General features: G+C 47.6%; 2 protein-coding genes across 5 annotated transcripts in view; one reads left to right on the forward strand and one right to left on the reverse strand.

Annotated features, from left to right (window-relative positions):
- LOC138949396 (protein FAM227B-like) overlaps window positions 1-12,808 on the forward strand; it is a 50,506-nt gene extending 37,698 nt beyond the window's left edge. For 2 of the 4 annotated variants that reach the window (XM_070321223.1, XM_070321232.1), the window contains exons 11-12: window positions 3,705-3,889; window positions 4,199-5,138. In XM_070321223.1, the coding sequence (XP_070177324.1) occupies window positions 3,705-3,889; window positions 4,199-4,399 (386 nt within the window). In that variant the 3' untranslated portion in view covers window positions 4,400-5,138. Of the gene's footprint in view, window positions 1-3,704; window positions 3,890-4,198; window positions 5,139-8,520; window positions 8,599-10,238; window positions 10,390-11,003 lie in introns of those variants that run through there. The other 2 variants (XM_070321238.1, XM_070321214.1) reach the window with 2 other exon arrangements.
- Window positions 12,809-12,967: 159 nt separating this feature from the next.
- Window positions 12,968-21,427, reverse strand: part of LOC138949388 (ESX-1 secretion-associated protein EspI-like) — a 9,445-nt gene continuing 985 nt past the window's right edge. Inside the window, exons 2-3 of the mRNA XM_070321201.1 lie at window positions 17,038-17,344; window positions 12,968-16,307 (exon numbers count right to left, since the gene is read on the reverse strand). Of these exons, the coding sequence (XP_070177302.1) occupies window positions 15,055-16,307; window positions 17,038-17,344 (1,560 nt within the window). The 3' untranslated portion in view covers window positions 12,968-15,054. The remainder of the gene's footprint in view (window positions 16,308-17,037; window positions 17,345-21,427) is intronic.

Consider the following 21,427-nt stretch of genomic DNA (forward strand, 5'->3'; position numbering starts at 1 on the left):
CCACATTGACAGTACAGTGGAACCCACCCTTTACCACATTGACAGTACAGTGGAACCCACCCTTTACCACATTGACAGTACAGTGGAACCCACCCTTTACCACATTGACAGTACAGTGGAACCCACCCTTTACCACATTGACAGTACAGTAGAACCCACCCTTTACCACATTGACAGTACAGTGGAACCCACCCTTTACCACATTGACAGTACAGTAGAACCCACCCTTTACCACATTGACAGTACAGTGGAACCCACCCTTTACCACATTGACAGTACAGTAGAACCCACCCTTTACCACATTGACAGTACAGTAGAACCCACCCTTTACCACATTGACAGTACAGTAGAACCCACCCTTTACCACATTGACAGTACAGTGGAACCCACCCTTTACCACATTGACAGTACAGTAGAACCCACCCTTTACCACATTGACAGTACAGTGGAACCCACCCTTTACCACATTGACAGTACAGTGGAACCCACCCTTTACCACATTGACAGTACAGTAGAACCACCACCACATTGACAGTACAGTGGAACCCACCCTTTACCACATTGACAGTACAGTAGAACCACCACCACATTGACAGTACAGTGGAACCCACCCTTTACCACATTGACAGTACAGTAGAACCCACCCTTTACCACATTGACAGTACAGTGGAACCCACCCTTTACCACATTGACAGTACAGTGGAACCCACCCTTTACCACATTGACAGTACAGTAGAACCCACCCTTTACCACATTGACAGTACAGTAGAACCCACCCTTTACCACATTGACAGTACAGTGGAACCCACCCTTTACCACATTGACAGTACAGTAGAACCCACCCTTTACCACATTGACAGTACAGTAGAACCCACCCTTTACCACATTGACAGTACAGTGGAACCCACCCTTTACCACATTGACAGTACAGTAGAACCACCACCACATTGACAGTACAGTGGAACCCACCCTTTACCACATTGACAGTACAGTGGAACCCACCCTTTACCACATTGACAGTACAGTGGAACCCACCCTTTACCACATTGACAGTACAGTAGAACCCACCCTTTACCACATTGACAGTACAGTAGAACCCACCCTTTACCACATTGACAGTACAGTGGAACCACCACCACATTGACAGTACAGTGGAACCCACCCTTTACCACATTGACAGTACAGTAGAACCACCACCACATTGACAGTACAGTGGAACCCACCCTTTACCACATTGACAGTACAGTAGAACCCACCCTTTACCACATTGACAGTACAGTGGAACCCACCCTTTACCACATTGACAGTACAGTAGAACCCACCCTTTACCACATTGACAGTACAGTAGAACCCACCCTTTACCACATTGACAGTACAGTGGAACCCACCCTTTACCACATTGACAGTACAGTAGAACCACCACCACATTGACAGTACAGTAGAACCCACCCTTTACCACATTGACAGTACAGTGGAACCCACCCTTTACCACATTGACAGTACAGTAGAACCCACCCTTTACCACATTGACAGTACAGTGGAACCCACCCTTCATCACCTTGACAGTACAGTAGAACCCACCCTTTACCACATTGACAGTACAGTGGAACCCACCCTTTACCACATTGACAGTACAGTGGAACCCACCCTTTACCACATTGACAGTACAGTGGAACCCACCCTTTACCACATTGACAGTACAGTGGAACCCACCCTTTACCACATTGACAGTACAGTAGAACCCACCCTTTACCACATTGACAGTACAGTGGAACCCACCCTTTACCACATTGACAGTACAGTAGAACCCACCCTTTACCACATTGACAGTACAGTGGAACCCTCACCACATTGACAGTACAGTGGAACCATCACCACATTGACAGTACAGTGGAACCATCACCACATTGACAGTACAGTGGAACCCACCCTTTACCACATTGACAGTACAGTGGAACCCACCCTTCATCACCTTGACAGTACAGTAGAACCCACCCTTTACCACATTGACAGTACAGTGGAACCCACCCTTTACCACATTGACAGTACAGTGGAACCCACCCTTTACCACATTGACAGTACAGTAGAACCCACCCTTTACCACATTGACAGTACAGTAGAACCCACCCTTTACCACCTTGACAGTACAGTAGAACCCACCCTTTACCACATTGACAGTACAGTGGAACCCACCCTTTACCACATTGACAACTCTCATAAAATCAGGTCTTAACAAAGGAGGGAGTCTTAACAAAGGAGGGAGTCTTAACCAAGGAGGGAGTCTTAACAAAGGAGGGAGTCTTAAAATGGAGGTAAATTTACAGAAATTATGAACAGTACATCTGAGGAAGGAGGGTCTTAATTAAAAAGGAGAACGTCTCAAATTGGGGAGTCTTAGAAAGGGAGTCCCGCTGTCCTCCATAAAATATTGTTTCTTGCGTGTAGTCTATTACAGAACCTGGTTGCATGACGCTTAGATTACATTTGAAGGCAGTCAAACAGAAGAGAGTTTAGCTTAGGCTAAGCTAAGAACAGCTATGCTGGTGTGTAGGCCAGCAAATGCAAGATCAAGACAGAGAAACAAAGTGGTCAGGGCCCTTGGTGATGACAACTGACCCAAGTCCACAGTGGTCAGGGCCCTTGGTGATGACAACTGACCCAAGTCCACAGTGGTCAGGGCCCTTGGTGATGACAACTGACCCAAGTCCACAGTGGTCAGGGCCCTTGGTGATGACAACTGACCCAAGTCCACAGTGGTCAGGGCCCTTGGTGATGACAACTGACCCAAGTCCACAGTGGTCAGGGCCCTTGGTGATGACAACTGACCCAAGTCCACAGTGGTCAGGGCCCTTGTTGGTGACAACTGACCCAAGTCCACAGTGGTCAGGGCCCTTGGTGATGACAACTGACCCAAGTCCACAGTGGTCAGGGCCCTTGGTGATGACAACTGACCCAAGTCCACAGTGGTCAGGGCCCTTGGTGATGACAACTGACCCAAGTCCACAGTGGTCAGGGCCCTTGGTGATGACAACTGACCCAAGTCCACAGTGGTCAGGGCCCTTGGTGATGACAACTGACCCAAGTCCACAGTGGTCAGGGCCCTTGGTGATGACAACTGACCCAAGTCCACAGTGGTCAGGGCCCTTGTTGGTGACAACTGACCCAAGTCCACAGTGGTCAGGGCCCTTGGTGATGACAACTGACCCAAGTCCACAGGTGTGCAGCAAAGTAATTTGTAATTGATCAGGGGGAACAACCCTGACTGTTCTGTCAAGACCCCTCCACGATTTGTGCGTGTGTGTGGTTGCTTTTATCTTTTAGTTTTTTTTAATTATCAGTCATATCTCATTTCAGTCTGTGTATGTGTGTGAGTGTGATGCATGTGTGTGTGTGATGCATGTGTGTGTGATGCATGTGTGTGTGTTGCATGTGTGTGTGTTGCATGTGTGTGTGATGCATGTGTGTGTGTTGCATGTGTGTGTGATGCATGTGTGTGTGTTGCATGTGTGTGTGTTGCATGTGTGTGTGTTGCATGTGTGTGTGTTGCATGTGTGTGTGATGCATGTGTGTGTGTTGCATGTGTGTGTGTGATGCATGTGTGTGTGTGTGTGAGTGCATGCATGCATACATATATGTGTGTGTGTCTGTGTTTGTGTGTGTCTATTTTAGTCTAATTTGTCCAGTTTCAATGTGTTCTCTTACAGTGGACGTGAGCCTGGACATGGACTCGTTCCACAAGATGGTGGCCAGGCTGGGGGAGGAGGTGGTCACGCCACAGCTAGAGTCACGCGAGGTCAGCAAACTGACCACCACAGGCGCCGGTCTCACCAGTCTCTCACGCCTGGGCAACGCTGCCGCTGCTGGGGCTCCAAAGAAAGCCGCAAAAGAGGTTACTTTCATTTTATTTTTATTTTTCATTTTCATTACTTTATTGTCCCATCACCGGGAACTTCAGGTCGCTTCCTCCCAGTGGAAAGCTTGCAGCAACAGAGTCGCGCTACCCAGGTGTGTGCGTGTTTAGCTGTAATCAGCCACCTGCACTTATGGCACAATGACCGAGGTCTTTTACGTGCCACAGTGATGACACAGGGGTGGAACATGGATACTGTCCCTGAGTCTGCACATAAAGTTGACCCGTGTTTTTGATTTTTGCTTGCCAGACACATATATCATGTAATATTTACCTCTCTGTTCACAGTCTCACCAGATTGGCCCCGGACCAGAGTACGAGCGAGTCAAGTTCAACACGCAAGGTCGCAGTCCGCTTATCTCACACTACCTACACATGCGGCAACTCCGGGACTACAGGCAGCCCGGCAAGAAAGTCAGGCGCACGGAGATTGCAAAGCTACCATATCCTTTTCAACTGTGCTTGAGTTCATTTTTCACAGCACTTTGATTACACAGAGTGTGCATGTGTACGCTATTACGGTCAGACAACTGTCAGTCTCTTCTCATTCAATATATATATTACTCCACGAGATGGATCATAGATCAGACGGGCGCAATGTCTTGGTGGTAAGACGCCGGCCTCCAAAGTGGAAGGTCGTGGGTTCGAATCCCGGCAGCGCCTGGTGGGTTAAGGTGGAGATTTTTCCGATCTCCCAGGTCAAATTATGTGCAGACCTACTACATGTAGTGACTTATCCCCCTTCGGATAGCACAAGACCAAGTGCGAACGGAAAAGATCCTGTAATCCATGTCAGAGTTTGGTGGGTTATAGAAACACGAAAATACCCAGCATGCTTCCTCCGAAGTGGCGTATGGCTAACCTAAATACGGTCATACACGTACACATCCACTCGTGCAACAACATGGGTGTACGTGGGAGTTTTAGCCCACGAACGCAGAAGAAGAAGAAGGATTATAGATCTTATCTGTTGAAAGTAGAACTTCTCAGAAAGTCGGATCATAGACATTAGTTAGGTTTGGACATTTTAAGAATTGTATACAAATATCTTCCTCCTAGTTCCAATTGTATAGCACATCGGCATCACAGTGTAACGCCCATGGGGATCCCAGCTGGATCGACAGGCAGAAAGTCAGATCATAGACATCACAGTGTAACGCCCATGGGGAGCCCAGCTGGATCGACGGGCAGAAAGTCAGATCATAGACATCACAGGGTAACGCCCATGGGGAGCCCAGCTGGACCGACAGGCAGAAAGTCAGACTATAGACATCACAGGGAGATCCCAGCTGGACCGACAGGCAGAAAGTCAGATCATAGACATCACAGGGTAACGCCCATGGGGAGCCCAGCTGGACCGACAGGCAGAAAGTCAGATCATAGACATCACAGGGTAACGCCCATGGGGAGCCCAGCTCGACCGACAGGCAGAAAGTCAGATCATAGACATCACAGGGTAACGCCCATGGGGATCCCAGCTGGACCGACAGGCAGAAAGTCAGATCATAGACATCACAGGGTAACGCCCATGGGGATCCCAGCTGGACCGACAGGCAGAAAGTCAGATCATAGACATCACAGGGTAACGCCGATCCCAGCTGGACCGACAGGCAGAAAGTCAGATCATAGACATCACAGGGTAACGCCCATGGGGATCCCAGCTGGACCGACAGGCAGAAAGTCAGATCATAGACATCACAGGGTAACGCCCATGGGGATCCCAGCTGGACCGACAGGCAGAAAGTCAGATCATAGACATCACAGGGTAACGCCCATGGGGATCCCAGCTGGATCGACAGGCAGAAAGTCAGATCATAGACATCACAGGGTAACGTCCATGGGGATCCCAGCTGGATCGACAGGCAGAAAGTCAGATCATAGACATCACAGGGTAATGCCCATGGGGAGCCCAGCTGGACCGACAGGCAGAAAGTCAGATCATAGACATCACAGGGTAACGCCCATGGGGAGCCCAGCTGGACCGACAGGCAGAAAGTCAGACTATAGACATCACAGGGTAACGCCCATGGAGACCCCAGCTGGACCGACAGGCAGAAAGTCAGACTATAGACATCACAGGGTAACGCCCATGGGGAGCCCAGCCGGACCGACAGGCAGAAAGTCAGATCATAGACATCACAGTGTAACGTCCATGGAGATCCCAGCTGGATCGACAGGCAGAAAGTCAGATCACAGACATCACAGGGTAACGTCCATGGGGATCCCAGCTGGATCGACAGGCAGAAAGTCAGATCACAGACATCACAGGGTAACGCCCATGGGGAGCCCAGCTGGATCGACAGGCAGAAAGTCAGATCACAGACATCACAGTGTAACGTCCATGGAGATCCCAGCTGGATCGACAGGCAGAAAGTCAGATCACAGACATCACAGGGTAACGCCCATGGGGAGCCCAGCTGGACCGACAGGCAGAAAGTCAGATCATAGACATCACAGGGTAACGCCCATGGGGAGCCCAGCTGGACCGACAGGCAGAAAGTCAGATCATAGACATCACAGGGTAACGCCCATGGGGAGCCCAGCTGGACCGACAGGCAGAAAGTCAGATCATAGACATCACAGGGTAACGCCCATGGGGAGCCCAGCTTGACCGACAGGCAGAAAGTCAGATCACAGACATCACAGGGTAAAGCCCATGGGGAGCCCAGCTGGACCGACAGGCAGAAAGTCAGTCTCTAGCCACATGGTCAACACCTTCAGGTGCTTCTCAAATGCCTCACAGCCATGGGCAGTGTGTAACGTCCACTTGTACATCTGAACCCAGTGCCTACACTAGCCATGGGCAGTGTGTAACGTCCACTTGTACATCTGAACCCAGTGCCTACACTATACACTAGCCATGGGCAGTGTGTAACGTCCACTTGTACATCTGAACCCAGTGCCTACACTATACACTAGCCATGGGCAGTGTGTAACGTCCACTTGTACATCTGAACCCAGTGCCTACACTATACACTAGCCATGGGCAGTGTGTAACGTCCACTTGTACATCTGAACCTAGTGCCTACACTATACACTAGCCATGGGCAGTGTGTAACATCCACTTGTACATCTGAACCCAGTGCCTGCACTATACACTAGCCATGGGCAGTGTGTAACGTCCACTTGTACATCTGAACCCAGTGCCTACACTATACACTAGCGCCTACACTATACACTAGCGCCTACACTATACACTAGCGCCTACACTATACACTATACACTAGCGCCTACACTATACACTATACACTATACACTAGCGCCTACACTAAACACTATACACTATACACTAGCGCCTACACTATACACTAGCGCCTACACTATACACTAGCCACTATACACTAGCCACTATACACTAGCCACTATACACCATACACTATACACTAGCCACTATACACTAGCCACCATACACTATACACTAGTCACTATACACTATACACTAGCCACCATACACTATACACTATCCACCATACACTATACACTAGCCACCATACACTATACACTAGCCACCATACACTATACACTATACACTAGCGCCCAATACAGAGGAACCTCCCTTGAAAGACCCTCTTGTCTCACATTGTGTGTTCATAGCCTGTGTAGATTTACCTCCTTTTTAAGACCTAATTTTCTCAACTTTTTGGAGGTCTCAAAGGGGTTTCCATTGTATTGCCTGCCTGAGCACTGATATTCAGACACCGGAATGCCCCAACATGCCCACTGTATTGCCTGCCTGAGCACTGATATTCAGACACCGGAATGCCCCAATATGCCCACTGTATTGCTTGCCTGAGCACTGATATTCAGACACCGGAATGCCCCAACATGCCCACTGTATTGCCTGCCTGAGCACTGATATTCAGACACCGGAATGCCCCAACATGCCCACTGTATTGCTTGCCTGAGCACTGATATTCAGACACCGGAATGCCCCAATATGCCCACTGTATTGCCTGCCTGAGCACTGATATTCAGACACCGGAATGCCCCAATATGCCCACTCCGCACACCTATCACACATAGGTGTTAGCATGTCTACCTCCTTTCTGTGTGCGTTGGCCGGTGACTGGCACTGGTTACCTTGCTACAAATGTTTAGAGTTTGAAACTGATGAAGTTACTTCCCCTGTCACTGGAGGCAAAAGTGTTCAGTTTGCAATAGCTGCAAGATATTATTATCATGCTCTAATGAGTATAGTAAAAAAAAGACTTCTAAAACGCGTTTAGTGTAGCAATAGTACAATAATCAGTGACATTTATAGGGTAGCAACAGTACAGTAATCAGTGACATTTATAGGGTAGCAATAGTACAGTAATCAGTGACATTTATAGGGTAGCAACAGTACAGTAATCAGTGACATTTATAGGGTAGCAATAGTACAGTAATCAGTGACATTTATAGGGTAGCAATAGTACAGTAATCAGTGACATTTATAGGGTAGAAATAGTACAGTAATCAGTGACATTTATACAAAAAGAGTGGCTCTTGACCTGTGAGCTACAATAATGTGTTGGTTTCCTGTGGAATTGGCTTATCTTTCCTTGACCTGTGAGCTACAATAATGTGTTGGTTTTCTGTGGAATTGGCTTATCTTTCCTTGACCTGTGCACTCAGCCTGGGCCCACCTACCAGCAGTTCATCCAGAACAAGGTGGCCGTGTCAGACGCACTCAGCAGGGAATTCACCAGGTAAGCTATCATCACAAGCCGTGTCAGACGCACTCAGCAGGGAATTCACCAGGTAAGCTATCATCACAAGCCGTGTCAGACGCACTCAGCAGGGAATTCACCAGGTAAGCTATCATCACAAGCCGTGTCAGACGCACTCAGCAGGGAATTCACCAGGTAAGCTATCATCACAAGCCGTGTCAGACGCACTCAGCAGGGAATTCACCAGGTAAGCTATCATCACAAGCCGTGTCAGACGCACTCAGCAGGGAATTCACCAGGTAAGCTATCATCACAAGCCGTGTCAGACGCACTCAGCAGGGAATTCACCAGGTAAGCTATCATCACAAGCCGTGTCAGACGCACTCAGCAGGGAATTCACCAGGTAAGCTATCATCACAAGCCGTGTCAGACGCACTCAGCAGGGAATTCACCAGGTAAGTTATCATCACAAGCCGTGTCAGACGCACTCAGCAGGGAATTCACCAGGTAAGCTATCATCACAAGCCGTGTCAGACGCACTCAGCAGGGAATTCACCAGGTAAGCTATCATCACAAGCCGTGTCAGATGCACTCAGCAGGGAATTCACCAGGTAAGCTATCATCACAAGCCGTGTCAGACGCACTCAGCAGGGAATTCACCAGGTAAGCTATCATCACAAGCCGTGTCAGACGCACTCAGCAGGGAATTCACCAGGTAAGCTATCATCACAAGCCGTGTCAGACGCACTCAGCAGGGAATTCACCAGGTAAGCTATCATCACAAGCCGTGTCAGACGCACTCAGCAGGGAATTCACCAGGTAAGCCATCATCACAAGCCGTGTGTACACCTGTAGTTCATGATACAGTGGAACCTCCCTTGTAAGACTTGAAACAGATCTGACAAAATCAGGTCTTAAAACGGGTGAAGTCTTGAATTGGAGGGTCTTAACAGGGGTCCACTGTACACTATCCTGCAATTTGGTGATAATTTGTAAGCTGGATCAAAGAGAATATGTGCAGAGAAATTGAATGGAGAGCTAGTATATTGATTTGCTTGAGCAACCCTGATCAGAGCAGGATCAGTTTGTTAGTGGATTTTCCTCAATGTAAATATATAATCTATATCTATGCACAGCTTGTGTCTGTCTGTCTGTCTGTCTGTCTGTGTGTTCGCGATGCACTGCCAAAGTTCTCGATGGATCTGCTTCAAATTTGGTGGGCATATTCAGGTAGACCCCGGACACAATCTGGTCGATGAAAATTTTGAACACGTGCTCTCAGCGTGCAGCGCTGAACCGATTTTGGTTTTTATGGTTTTTCTGTACATCTTCTCCAGTGTTTTGCGCGTTTATCTCCCTTCCTTCGTGTGGCGTCAATCGCGTACAGTGCCCCCGGCGAAGCCGGCGTACGGTGCGCCGGGTATTGGTGCGCCACTCACCCGGCAAAGCCGGGTACCCGGCGAAGCGGGTATTCATCTAGTGATATACATATATCTATAACATAAACTGCTTGTTTTCTGATTCTGTATAATGATATGTTCTAGCAATACTTACTCTGCTTCTGGCATTTTTTCTGAAAAGAGGGTCCTGACCTTCACACTCAGGTCATCTTTCACACACAATTAACGGTTGACATGTTGCAATGCTGATTGCCTGCACAATGCATTTATCTGCTTCAGGATCTGTGACACGACGAATGCAGAGATACTGGAGCTGGAACGTAAGAAGCGGGAGATGTACCGCGACATCGATAACCTGAAGAAAGAACTCACTAATGCAAAGAACGCCAATGAGCGAAAGGCTCTGATGGACCGCATTCATGGAATGAAGGTATGGCAGTGTCTTAAGTTTTTCTCTTTTTTTCATAAGGGTCACTTTGCTTGGGCTCGTAATGCAGAACTAATGAATTTGGTACATAAAAGGGAGATGTAGAGTAGGCGGTCAAAGAAATGCGCCACTATGCAATCATGACTCACTTCATCCCATGCGTATTACACAATTTATGAAGAGGTAAAAAAGACAATAGAAGACCATGCAGTAATCGTACAGCCAGTAAAATATCCTCTAGGAATCTGTTTTTCTTTTTGATATAACTTATCTGGTTCATAGTTTACAATACAATAGTTTGAAAAAGACGAACAAATGACTTGCAACAGTGGGCGCGACTGTGGATGTTTCTTTGCCTTGTACCGTACATACCTTTACTTTGATCTTTGCTGAAAATGGTGAAAGCTTCATGTGCTGATGGTTTGTTACTGCTATAGCTTTCTCCTGTTTTTCTCTTTTTAAAAAACATTTATGGGGTATTTTTCTATTGAATTTCATTGATGATCGTTTTGTTTTTGTACATTTTCTTTTTCTTTTTATACTTTCTAATAGCTGTGATAACAAACAACGTCAGTTCTTTTGGATGGGAATGTATGTGGATGGTATGGTGTGTGCAGGATCGCGACAGGGAAGGGACTCCTCTCCTTGACCACAGAACAGAGTCTGCGCTGACCGGCAGCATGGCTGTGTCCGATGAGGACTGATTACACACCAAACAACAGCTTCACCACCCTCACCACCCAAACAACAGCTACACCACCCAACCCCACCCAAACAACAGCTTCACCACCCAGACAACAGCTTCACCACCCAAACAACAGCTACACCACCCAAACAACAGCTTCACCACCCAGACAACAGCTTCACCACCCAAACAACAGCTCCACCACCCAAACAACAGCTTCACCACCCAAACAACAGCTTTACCACCCAACCCCACCCAAACAACAACTTCACCACCCAGACAACAGCTTCACCACCCAAACAACAGCTCCACCACCCAAACAACAACTTCACCACCCAGACAACAGCTTCACCACCCAAACAACAGCTCCACCACCCAGACAACAGCTTCACCACCCAAACAACAGCTACACCACCCAACCCGCCCACCCAAACAGCTTCACCACCCAAACAACAGCTCCACCACCCAACCCCACCCAAACAACAGCTTCACCACCCAAACAAAAGCTTCACCACCCAACCCCACCCAAACAACTTCACCACCCAAACAACAGCTCCACCACCCAAACAACAGCTCCACCACACAACCCCACCCAAACAACTTCACCACCCAAACAACAGCTTCACCACCCAAACAACAGCTACACCACCCAAACAACAGCTACACCACCCAAACAACAGCTTCACCACCCAAACAACAGCTACACCACCCAAACAACAACTTCACCACCCAAACAACAGCTACACCACCCAAACAACAACTTCACCACCCAAACAACAGCTACACCACCCAAACAACAGCTACACCACCCAAACAACAGCTTCACCACCCAAACAACAGCTTCACCACCCAAACAAAAGCTTCACCACCCAAACAACAGCTTCACCACCCAAACAACAGCTACACCACCCAAACAAAAGCTTCACCACCCAAACAACAGCTACACCACCCATGCTGAAGATATTTTATGGCCCTGAAAATTTACGACAGTGTACGAAGAGGTCATTTTTAATTGCACTGCGAACACCAACCGTCACTTATAGTTGAATTTGGCTCCTCTTGTGCATGCCACGACCACCAACTTGTGTGTGCCACGACCACCAACTTGTGTGTGCCACGACCACCAACTTGTGGGAATCCAGATCCAGATGTTCCAAGGACTCATGGACTTAGCTTTAATACTTGAACCAGATACCCTTATGTTGAAACATAGGCATACCTTCCAATGTGATGATCAATGAGAATTAAAAGATATTTGGAAATAACTAATTAATTAGCTATGAAAGAGTTGTATTTTTGTACGGTTGGGCAAGCTAGGCTATTGGGAATAACCAAGGGAGACAACTACAGCCCTAACAGTTATTTCCGAATGTTTGTATTGAGAAAAGGTGGCTCTATCCCTCACACAACACTTTGTACATGTACACCTGTCACACGTCCCATTGCCTCTCAGTCACATGAGGGTATGACTTGTTGTTTCCACATATTTTGTGTGTGATATATATGCACTTGATTGAGTAGTGTGTGTGAGAGAGAGAGAGAGTGTGTGTGTGTGTGTGTGTGTTTGTGCACATACCTGTGATATTGAGGTTAAGGGCTTTGAAGGGGAGAGTAATAATTATTTGGTTATGAATTAAGTATTCTGCATTTCAGTTTGAGTTTTATTCAAGCAAATCATCATGTGTGTGAAGAAACAAACCTGAAAATGATAATATATGAAAGAATTGAAAGAGCATTTTTGCATCTGAGTTTCCTTGTTTATCCACATTTGCTGTCAGCATGGTCATAATTGAATGGTCTGTTTGTACATAAGAGAGGCGGAAAGAACGAGAGAGAGAGAGAGAGAGAGAGAGAGAGAGAGAGAGAGAGAGAGAGATGCATGACAAACCAAATGTACAGCTTTAAAAAGAGTTTTACTAAGTTCAATCTGAACATCATGCTTTCACAATCAACGATCCTCAAAGGAATCATGCAGAATCCCCTGGTATCTTTCACAAACCCAAAACACAAGATCAACCAACTTACATTTTCAGCTAGTAAAAGTGAATCCCTATGTACAAAATACAGCATCATGGAGAAAGTGCCGCGTACTGCATATGACTCGACGCAGAACCATTGTGCACTCTTTGAGTGTGAAAACTTCAACAACCGGTACTGGGAATGATACTAAATGGTCTGTAACGCCCCCACGGTCAAACCATTTGCGGTATGTTCCCGGGAGTTGGCTAGGGACCTTGGAGTCCTGGTGACCGAGTCGGTGCTGTAGTTGTTAATGTTGATCCAAGGGCTGGTGCACTGGGCCAGGGATGGTTGGGGGTAGGGCCGGGTATAGGGGAGGGAGGGGGGGGTCACTTTCTAACTTTCTTCCAACGTTCCTCTTCAAGACCACCTCTACCAGGCAGAGCCGTGCTTGGTGTACCCAAATTACCGCCACGGTTGGAATTTACTCCGAGCCAATGACCCTACCCATGTATGCATATGATGGACAATGGGGGTAAAGTGATGAGACATTGATCATGTTCAGTCAGTAACGTGCTACAGAGTTTACATCCACACTTTTACTCTGGTTCAAGTTTTTGCCTTTCAAAGCGATTTTGTATAAGTTTGACAACATTTAGACATGAGATTTCGCTCCACGAGTAAGCTTGCCGTAGTGAAGGCCGTAGGGGCGATAATTCAGTCAATTGAACTCCGTGAATTTAGTAGCACTCGTATGTTCCATGACGAAAGTTACAAAGCAAACAAGAGATGCGCACATTACTGCCACAAAGTTCTAGAGGTGGTTAACCTTCATCGGATCACGCTTCGGACTACACAGTCCGGATGATGTGGGTCACGGTCGTGTACGACACATACTTTAGAAGAAGGATTCAATGTAAAAAGTTCCATCCGAATACGGATAAACATCGTAAAATCCTTCTTTCATTTCACGACCCACTGCCCAGTTCGTAATCAAAAACTCCCAATAGTTTCTGATTTACCAACACTTTTGTGAGGCTCTGGGTCGTCCATGACCCATGAAGCACGGAGAAGGTCCAAGGACACGATGTGGGAACCCGCGTGATCACAGTTATCCCCACTTCACTCTGTGCCAGACGTCCACAACCCGCGTGATCACAGTTATCCCCACTTCACTCTGTGCCAGACGTCCACAACCCGCGTGATCACAGTTATCCCCACTTCACTCTGTGCCAGACGTCCACAACCCGCGTGATCACAGTTATCCCCACTTCACTCTGTGCCAGACGTCCACAACCCGCGTGATCACAGTTATCCCCACTTCACTCTGTGCCAGACGTCCACAACCGCTGATTGATGTGCACACTATATATAATTACAAAGGACCATTCCATGAAAACTGAGCAGTAGTTCACAATACTGTTCACGAGCAAGAATGAAGTCCGTTAAAGGTACCTTCCTGTTCGTGCAAATGAAAGGATTCTGGTCTGGTACAGGGGATGAGACCCCCTTCCATTTGGACAGACATCAACACTCGAGAGCCGGACCGCTTTCTTTGCTGAATGGACTTGGGGAAGAATTAAATTCGGTACTGACATCTATATTAATCTGCGAAACTAATTTAGAAACATACCCCCACGAAGCCTACTACTGTGACAGTGACACCCAACGTCTCTTGTTAGTTCATCCGGGACATCACTGGTTTGGTGACTGCAGGTCATGTGCCCGGATGTGGCTGATGAGGCAGATCCCAGCACGAACTGTTCTGTTCCATGCGGGACACAATTAGTCAGCAGCTAAGGTAGATGTCTAAGAAAAAAGCTGGGTTTGTCTATGACCTGCACGTGTCGCTTTACTTCCCGCGGCAAGGTTGTATGTATCTTTGGATTTTGACACTGATGCGTATAATGCTTCAAATGTTATCATACTGACACTGCATGCACTCGATCTGCACATAATGGTGTAGTGTCTCCACTGCAGCAGAAACAAGAAACAACCCTGAATTCAACCGCACACAGACACTTTCATCTTGGTTGATCCGCAGCGTCTGTTTTATCACCAAACACGAACTTGACAGAGTCTGTGGGCATGCGCATCTGTGGCGGGTCATAGCCCCGGATGTAGTTACACTTCTTGACCTCATTCCAAGACTCACTCAATTCCTTCGCTTCCTCGATTTCCTTTTCCCCCTTCTCTCCCTCTCCTCCTTCCTCCCCACCGTCAGTGTTGTCGTTGTTGTCATCGCTTGAACCATCGTGAAGCAAGTGGAGAGGGAGGGTGAGGTGTTGGGGGGTGAAACCCGCTCCTTCCTCTTTCCTCAACCCCGTGTCGATCTCATCATAGAATTCAACATGGACGCTCTTCCGTCTCTGCGGGCCTTGCGGGGAGGCCTCAGGCTCTGGAGGGATTGCCACGTGGACGCTTCTCCTTCTGGGCTGGGGTATTTGAGGCCGATGCAACTCGTGCTGTGAGGCCAGGCTGCTTCGTCGCGCTTTGGTGGCTTTGGTGGTGGACGTTTTGGGACGTGGAAAGTGTCCGCCTCCGGCTAGTGTCGCGACTAAGGCTTCCCCTGACGCGTCCAAAGACAGCACCTGGTATCTATTGGTCTTGACAAACGTTTCGTTTCTCTCCAGAAACGGCCCGTGAAGGTCGAACTGCGGAGCGGCGTTTGGTTTCTTCTGTGTGGCTTTCGGGGGATGAGAAAGGGTGGTGTGGGGTTGGGGTTGCGCAAGTTTGAGATGTCCGTGAGGTGGGGTGGTGTCGGGTTTAGGTTGCGCAAGTTTGAGATGTCCGTGAGGTGGGGTGGTGTCGGGTTTAGGTTGCGCAAGTTTGAGATGTCCGTGAGGTGGGGTGGTTTCGGGTTTAGGTTGCGCAAGTTTGAGATGTCCGTGAGGTGGGGTGGTGTGGGGTTGGGGTTGCGCAAGTTTGAGATGTCCGTGAGGTGGGGTGGTGTCGGGTTTAGGTTGCGCAAGTTTGAGATGTCCGTGAGGTATACCTCCTCCCCCTTCTCCTCCCCCTACCCCGTTGAGATAGAGGGAGGGTCTCTGCTGTTCCATGAGACTGGCTGACTGAAGGGTCTCTGCCATCATGTCGATGATTCGGGGGCCATCTCTGCTCGGCGGTCTCTCTTCTGGAGGTGGGGCTGGGATGGGTGGGTTTGCTGGCGGTGATTCTTCGTGGTTGCTAGGAAGAGGAGCAGGCTGATGGTGCTTCGCTCTGCGACTGGCAGCAGACGTGGGAGCAGGGAGAGTGTGCCGCCTGGATGGTAGTTGAGTCTCTGTGGAATAAAAAGATGTAAGCTTAAGTTGACACAATATGTGTGTGTGTGGAATAGCCAGGGGATGTGTGCGTGTGTGCGTGTGTGTGTGTGTGTGTGTGAGAGAGAGAGAGAGAGAGAGAGAGAGATACACAGGCAGAGAGACGTTGATTACACGTGTGCGTGTGTGTGTGTATGTGTGAGAGAGAGAGAGAGAGAGAGAGAGAGAGAGAAAGGGATTTGATACACAGGCAGAGATGTTGATTACACGTGTGTGTGTGTGTGTGTGTGTGTGTGTGTGTGTGCGTGTGTGTGTGTATGCTTGCGCGTGTGTGTGTACCCATGTTTCCACAGGTTTGGTTGCCTAAATCACCATAAGGCAACCATCCACACGTGGATGGCAACCTAAACTCTGGATGGCAACCTAATTGTGTGGATGGTCGCTTCATTTAACACCGTTAAATTGACTTTTTTGACGGAAAGAATGTCATAACAATGTTCAAAATGACATTCTTTCCGTCCTCTATAGGCGACGAAATAGGTCAAATTTTGTGCATTTTTTAGTGCAAAATTCTTCGATGCCGGAGCGAGTACTGCACCCAGTGCTGTTGTAGTGCAAGTGCACTAGAAAGGCACTACACCCAGTGCCGCCTCTTAGGTAACCATCCACACTTTAGGTACGTGTGTGTGCGTGCGTGCGTGCATGCGTGCGTATGTGTGCGTGCGTGCTCGCGTGTGTCCAATGACCTACCTCGCTGTGCACCCAGCAGCTCCCTGTCGAGCAGACGCAGGCTGTGTGTGTGTGTCATCCCCATGGCAACCTGCTGGTCCTTAAGGTCACGGAGCTGTTTGTGGGTCATCTCCATGGCAACCTGCTGGTCCTCAAGGTCACTGAGCTGTTTGTGGGTCATCCCCATGGCAACCTGCTGGTCCTCAAGGCCACTGAGCTGTTTGTGGGTCATCCCCATGGCAACCTGCTGGTCTTCAAGGTCACGCAGGTGACGGTTGAGCACGCGGTCAGCCGCCACCTGGCGCATGTTGGTCCACGTTGTGTCCATCTGGCCAGACACAACAACAAAAAAGATTTACACGAGTTGTTTTTTTAAAATATTGAACTGCGAGCGAAAGCAACAAGTGTAAATCTGGTACGAAACAGCAAGCCATGTAGTATTCTGTTTATCCTACATACTGTACTTACGTGTATTTGACTGAAAATGTCCTGTAGTCGAGGCAGCTAAATTGAAGACGCTTGTTTTTGGAACCTCGGCGTGACGTGCTAGTTCTAAACATTCATCGAGGGTAATTAGCGAGCGCAATTTTTGTTTCTATAATAACGTTTGTCTTGGTGACTTTGGCATCATAAGCAGTGAAAAAACAGGTCCTTGCCAGACTTACTTGACATTTACAAGACAAACACACGTGTGATTTGAACGATTATTATCTCACGGGTGTCTCTCTCACGTATGTAGGATAAAACATTTTATCAGCAAAGTCCATTTTGCAAAAGCTTGTGAGTAATATTACAAAAACAACAAGTCGCGTAAGGCAAAAATACAACATTTAGTCAAGTAGCTAACGAACTCACAGAATGAAACTGAACGCAATGCAACGCAACAAGACCGTATACTCGTAGCATCGTCAGTCCACCGCTCATGGCAAAGGCAGTGAAATTGACAAGAAGAGCGGGGTAGTAGTTGCGCTGAGAAGGATAGCACGCTTTTCTGTACCTCTCTTCGTTTTAACTTTCTGAGCGTGTTTTCAATCGAAACATATCATATCTATATGTTTTTGGAATCAGGAACCGACAAGGAATAAGATGAAAGTGTTTTTAAATTGATTTCGAAAATTTATTTTGGATCATAATTTTTATATTTTTAATTTTCAGAGCTTGTTTTTAATCCAAATATAACATTATTTATATGTTTTTAGAATCAGAAAATGATGGAGAATAAGATAAACGTAAATTTGGATCGTTTTATAAAAAAAATAATTTTTTTACAATTTTCAGATTTTTAATGACCAAAGTCATTAATCAATTTTTAAGCCACCAAGCTGAAATGCAACACCGAAGTCCGGGCTTCGTCGGAGATTACTTGACCAAAATTTCAACCAATTTGGTTGAAAAATGAGAGCGTGACAGTGCCGCCTCAACTTTCACGAAAAGCCGGATATGACGTCATCAAAGACATTTATCAAAAAATTAAAAAAAACGTCTGAGGATATCATACCCAGGAACTCTCATGTCAAATTTCATAAAGATCGGTCCAGTAGTTTAGTCTGAATCGCTCTACACACACACAGAGACAGACAGACAGACAGACAGACAGACAGACAGACAGACAGACAGACAGACACACAGACACACAGACACACATACACCACGACCCTCGTCTCGATTCCCCCCTCTATGTTTCAAAACTTGACTAAATGTAAAAACTATCGCTTAGCACTGCCTGAGGCCTAGAGGAAAGGTAGCAGCCATGAATTGCTTGCAAAGCCTATGTGTTGAATCGTCGTGTGTGTATGCCACAGCTAGTCCCAAAGCTTGTATTTTTCTCCAAATTCACTGACACCAGTGAAAGCAACATCCCATCATTGGCACGTTGTTGAAAACATGAGGCACAGTTTTCCACATGGCGACTTCAAAGTCGATGACAATCTTCTGTACCTGTGCAGAGGTCTTTTTCTTTTCTTTTTGACCGACTGGCGTTATGACCATGAGCATGTGGACGTTTTGACCATCAGCATGTGGACGTTTTGACCATCAGCATGTGGACGTTTTGACCATCAGCATGTGGACGTTTTGACCATCAGCATGTGGACGTTTTGACCATGAGCATGTGGACGTTTTGACCATCAGCATGTGGACGTTTTGACCATCAGCATGTGGACGTTTTGACCATCAGCATGTGGACGTTTTGACCATCAGCATGTGGACGTTTTGACCATGAGCATGTGGACGTTTTGACCATCAGCATGTGGACGTTTTGACCATGAGCATGTGGACGTTTTGACCATCAGCATGTGGACGTTTTGACCATGAGCATGTGGACGTTTTGACCATCAGCATGTGGACGTTTTGACCATGAGCATGTGGACGTTTTGACCATCAGCATGTGGACGTTTTGACCATCAGCATGTGGACGTTATGACCATCAGCATGTGGACGTTATGACCATCAGCGTGTGGACGTTTTGACCATCAGCAGTGTGGACGTTTTGACCATCAGCATGTGGACGTTTTGACCATCAGCATGTGGACGTTTTGACCATCAGCATGTGGACGTTTTGACCATCAGCAGTGTGGACGTTTTGACCATCAGCATGTGGACGTTTTGACCATGAGCATGTGGACGTTTTGACCATCAGCATGTGGACGTTTTGACCATCAGCATGTGGACGTTTTGACCTATGAGCATGTGGACGTTATGACCATCAGCATGTGGACGTTATGACCATCAGCATGTGGACGTTTTGACCATCAGCATGTGGACGTTTTGACCATCAGCATGTGGACGTTTTGACCATCAGCATGTGGACGTTTTGTGGACGTTTTGACCATCAGCATGTGGACGTTTTGACTATGAGCATGTGGACGTTTTGACCATCAGCATGTGGACGTTTTGACCATCAGCATGTGGACGTTATGACCATCAGCATGTGGACGTTTTGACCATCAGCATGTGGACGTTTTGACCATCAGCATGTGGACGTTTTGACCATCAGCGTGTGGACGTTTTGACCATCAGCGTGTGGACGTTTTGACCATCAGCATGTGGACGTTTTGACCATCAGCATGTGGACGTTTTGACCATCAGCATGTGGACGTTTTGACCATCAGCGTGTGGACGTTTTGACCATCAGCATGTGGACGTTTTGACCATGAGCATGTGGACGTTTTGACCATCAGCATGTGGACGTTTTGACCATCAGCATGTGGACGTTTTGACTATGAGCATGTGGACGTTTTGACCATCAGCATGTGGACGTTTTGACCATCAGCATGTGGACGTTTTGACCATCAGCATGTGGACGTTATGACCATCAGCATGTGGACGTTTTGACCATCAGCATGTGCATGTGGACGTTTTGACCATCAGCATGTGGACGTTTTGTGGACGTTTTGACCATCAGCATGTGGACGTTTTGACCATCAGCATGTGGACGTTATGACCATCAGCATGTGGACGTTTTGACCATCAGCATGTGGACGTTTTGACCATCAGCATGTGGACGTTTTGACCATCAGCATGTGGACGTTTTGACCATGAGCATGTGGACGTTTTGACCATCAGCATGTGGACGTTTTGACCATCAGCGTGTGGACGTTTTGACCATGAGCATGTGGACGTTTTGACCATCAGCATGTGGACGTTTTGACCATCAGCATGTGGACGTTTTGACCATCAGCATGTGGACGTTTTGACCATGAGCATGTGGACGTTTTGACCATCAGCATGTGGACGTTATGACCATCAGCATGTGGACGTTTTGACCATCAGCATGTGGACGTTTTGTGGACGTTTTGACCATCAGCATGTGGACGTTTTGTGGACGTTTTGACTTGTGGACGTTATGACTGGTTTCCGTGCATGAAAGCCAAAGCACCGTCCGAACGGTTTGCCACATAGGTTGTTTACCGTCTATTCTGGCTGCTTCCGTATTCTCGCGACACTGATTGTCCGGCGCTCTATGCTGATTCTATCGAACAGTGATCACTGATTGTCCGGCGCTCTATGCTGATCCTATCGAACAGTGATCACCGGTTGTGCGGCGCTCTATGCTGATTCTATCGAACAGTGATCACTGATTGTCCGGCGCTCTATGCTGATCCTATCGAACAGTGATCACCGGTTGTGCGGCGCTCTATGCTGATCCCATCGAACAGGGATCAATGATGTGCGCACCGAGCAAAGCCTTACGCCTCGGGGTGTGCTTCTATGTCAGTTGTGTTTTGTGACAGTCGAGACTGAGAAGAGTTCTCGCGTTGAACATGGGCCTCCACAACACACACACACACACACACACACACACACACACACACACACACACACACACGCACACACACAACCCAACACTGAACAACAACAACAAGAACACACACCCACCCACACACACACACACAACCCAATAAAACAACAA

This window comes from Littorina saxatilis, linkage group LG1 (genome assembly GCF_037325665.1).
Source record: "Littorina saxatilis isolate snail1 linkage group LG1, US_GU_Lsax_2.0, whole genome shotgun sequence".
NCBI classification, from domain to species: domain Eukaryota; kingdom Metazoa; phylum Mollusca; class Gastropoda; order Littorinimorpha; family Littorinidae; genus Littorina; species Littorina saxatilis.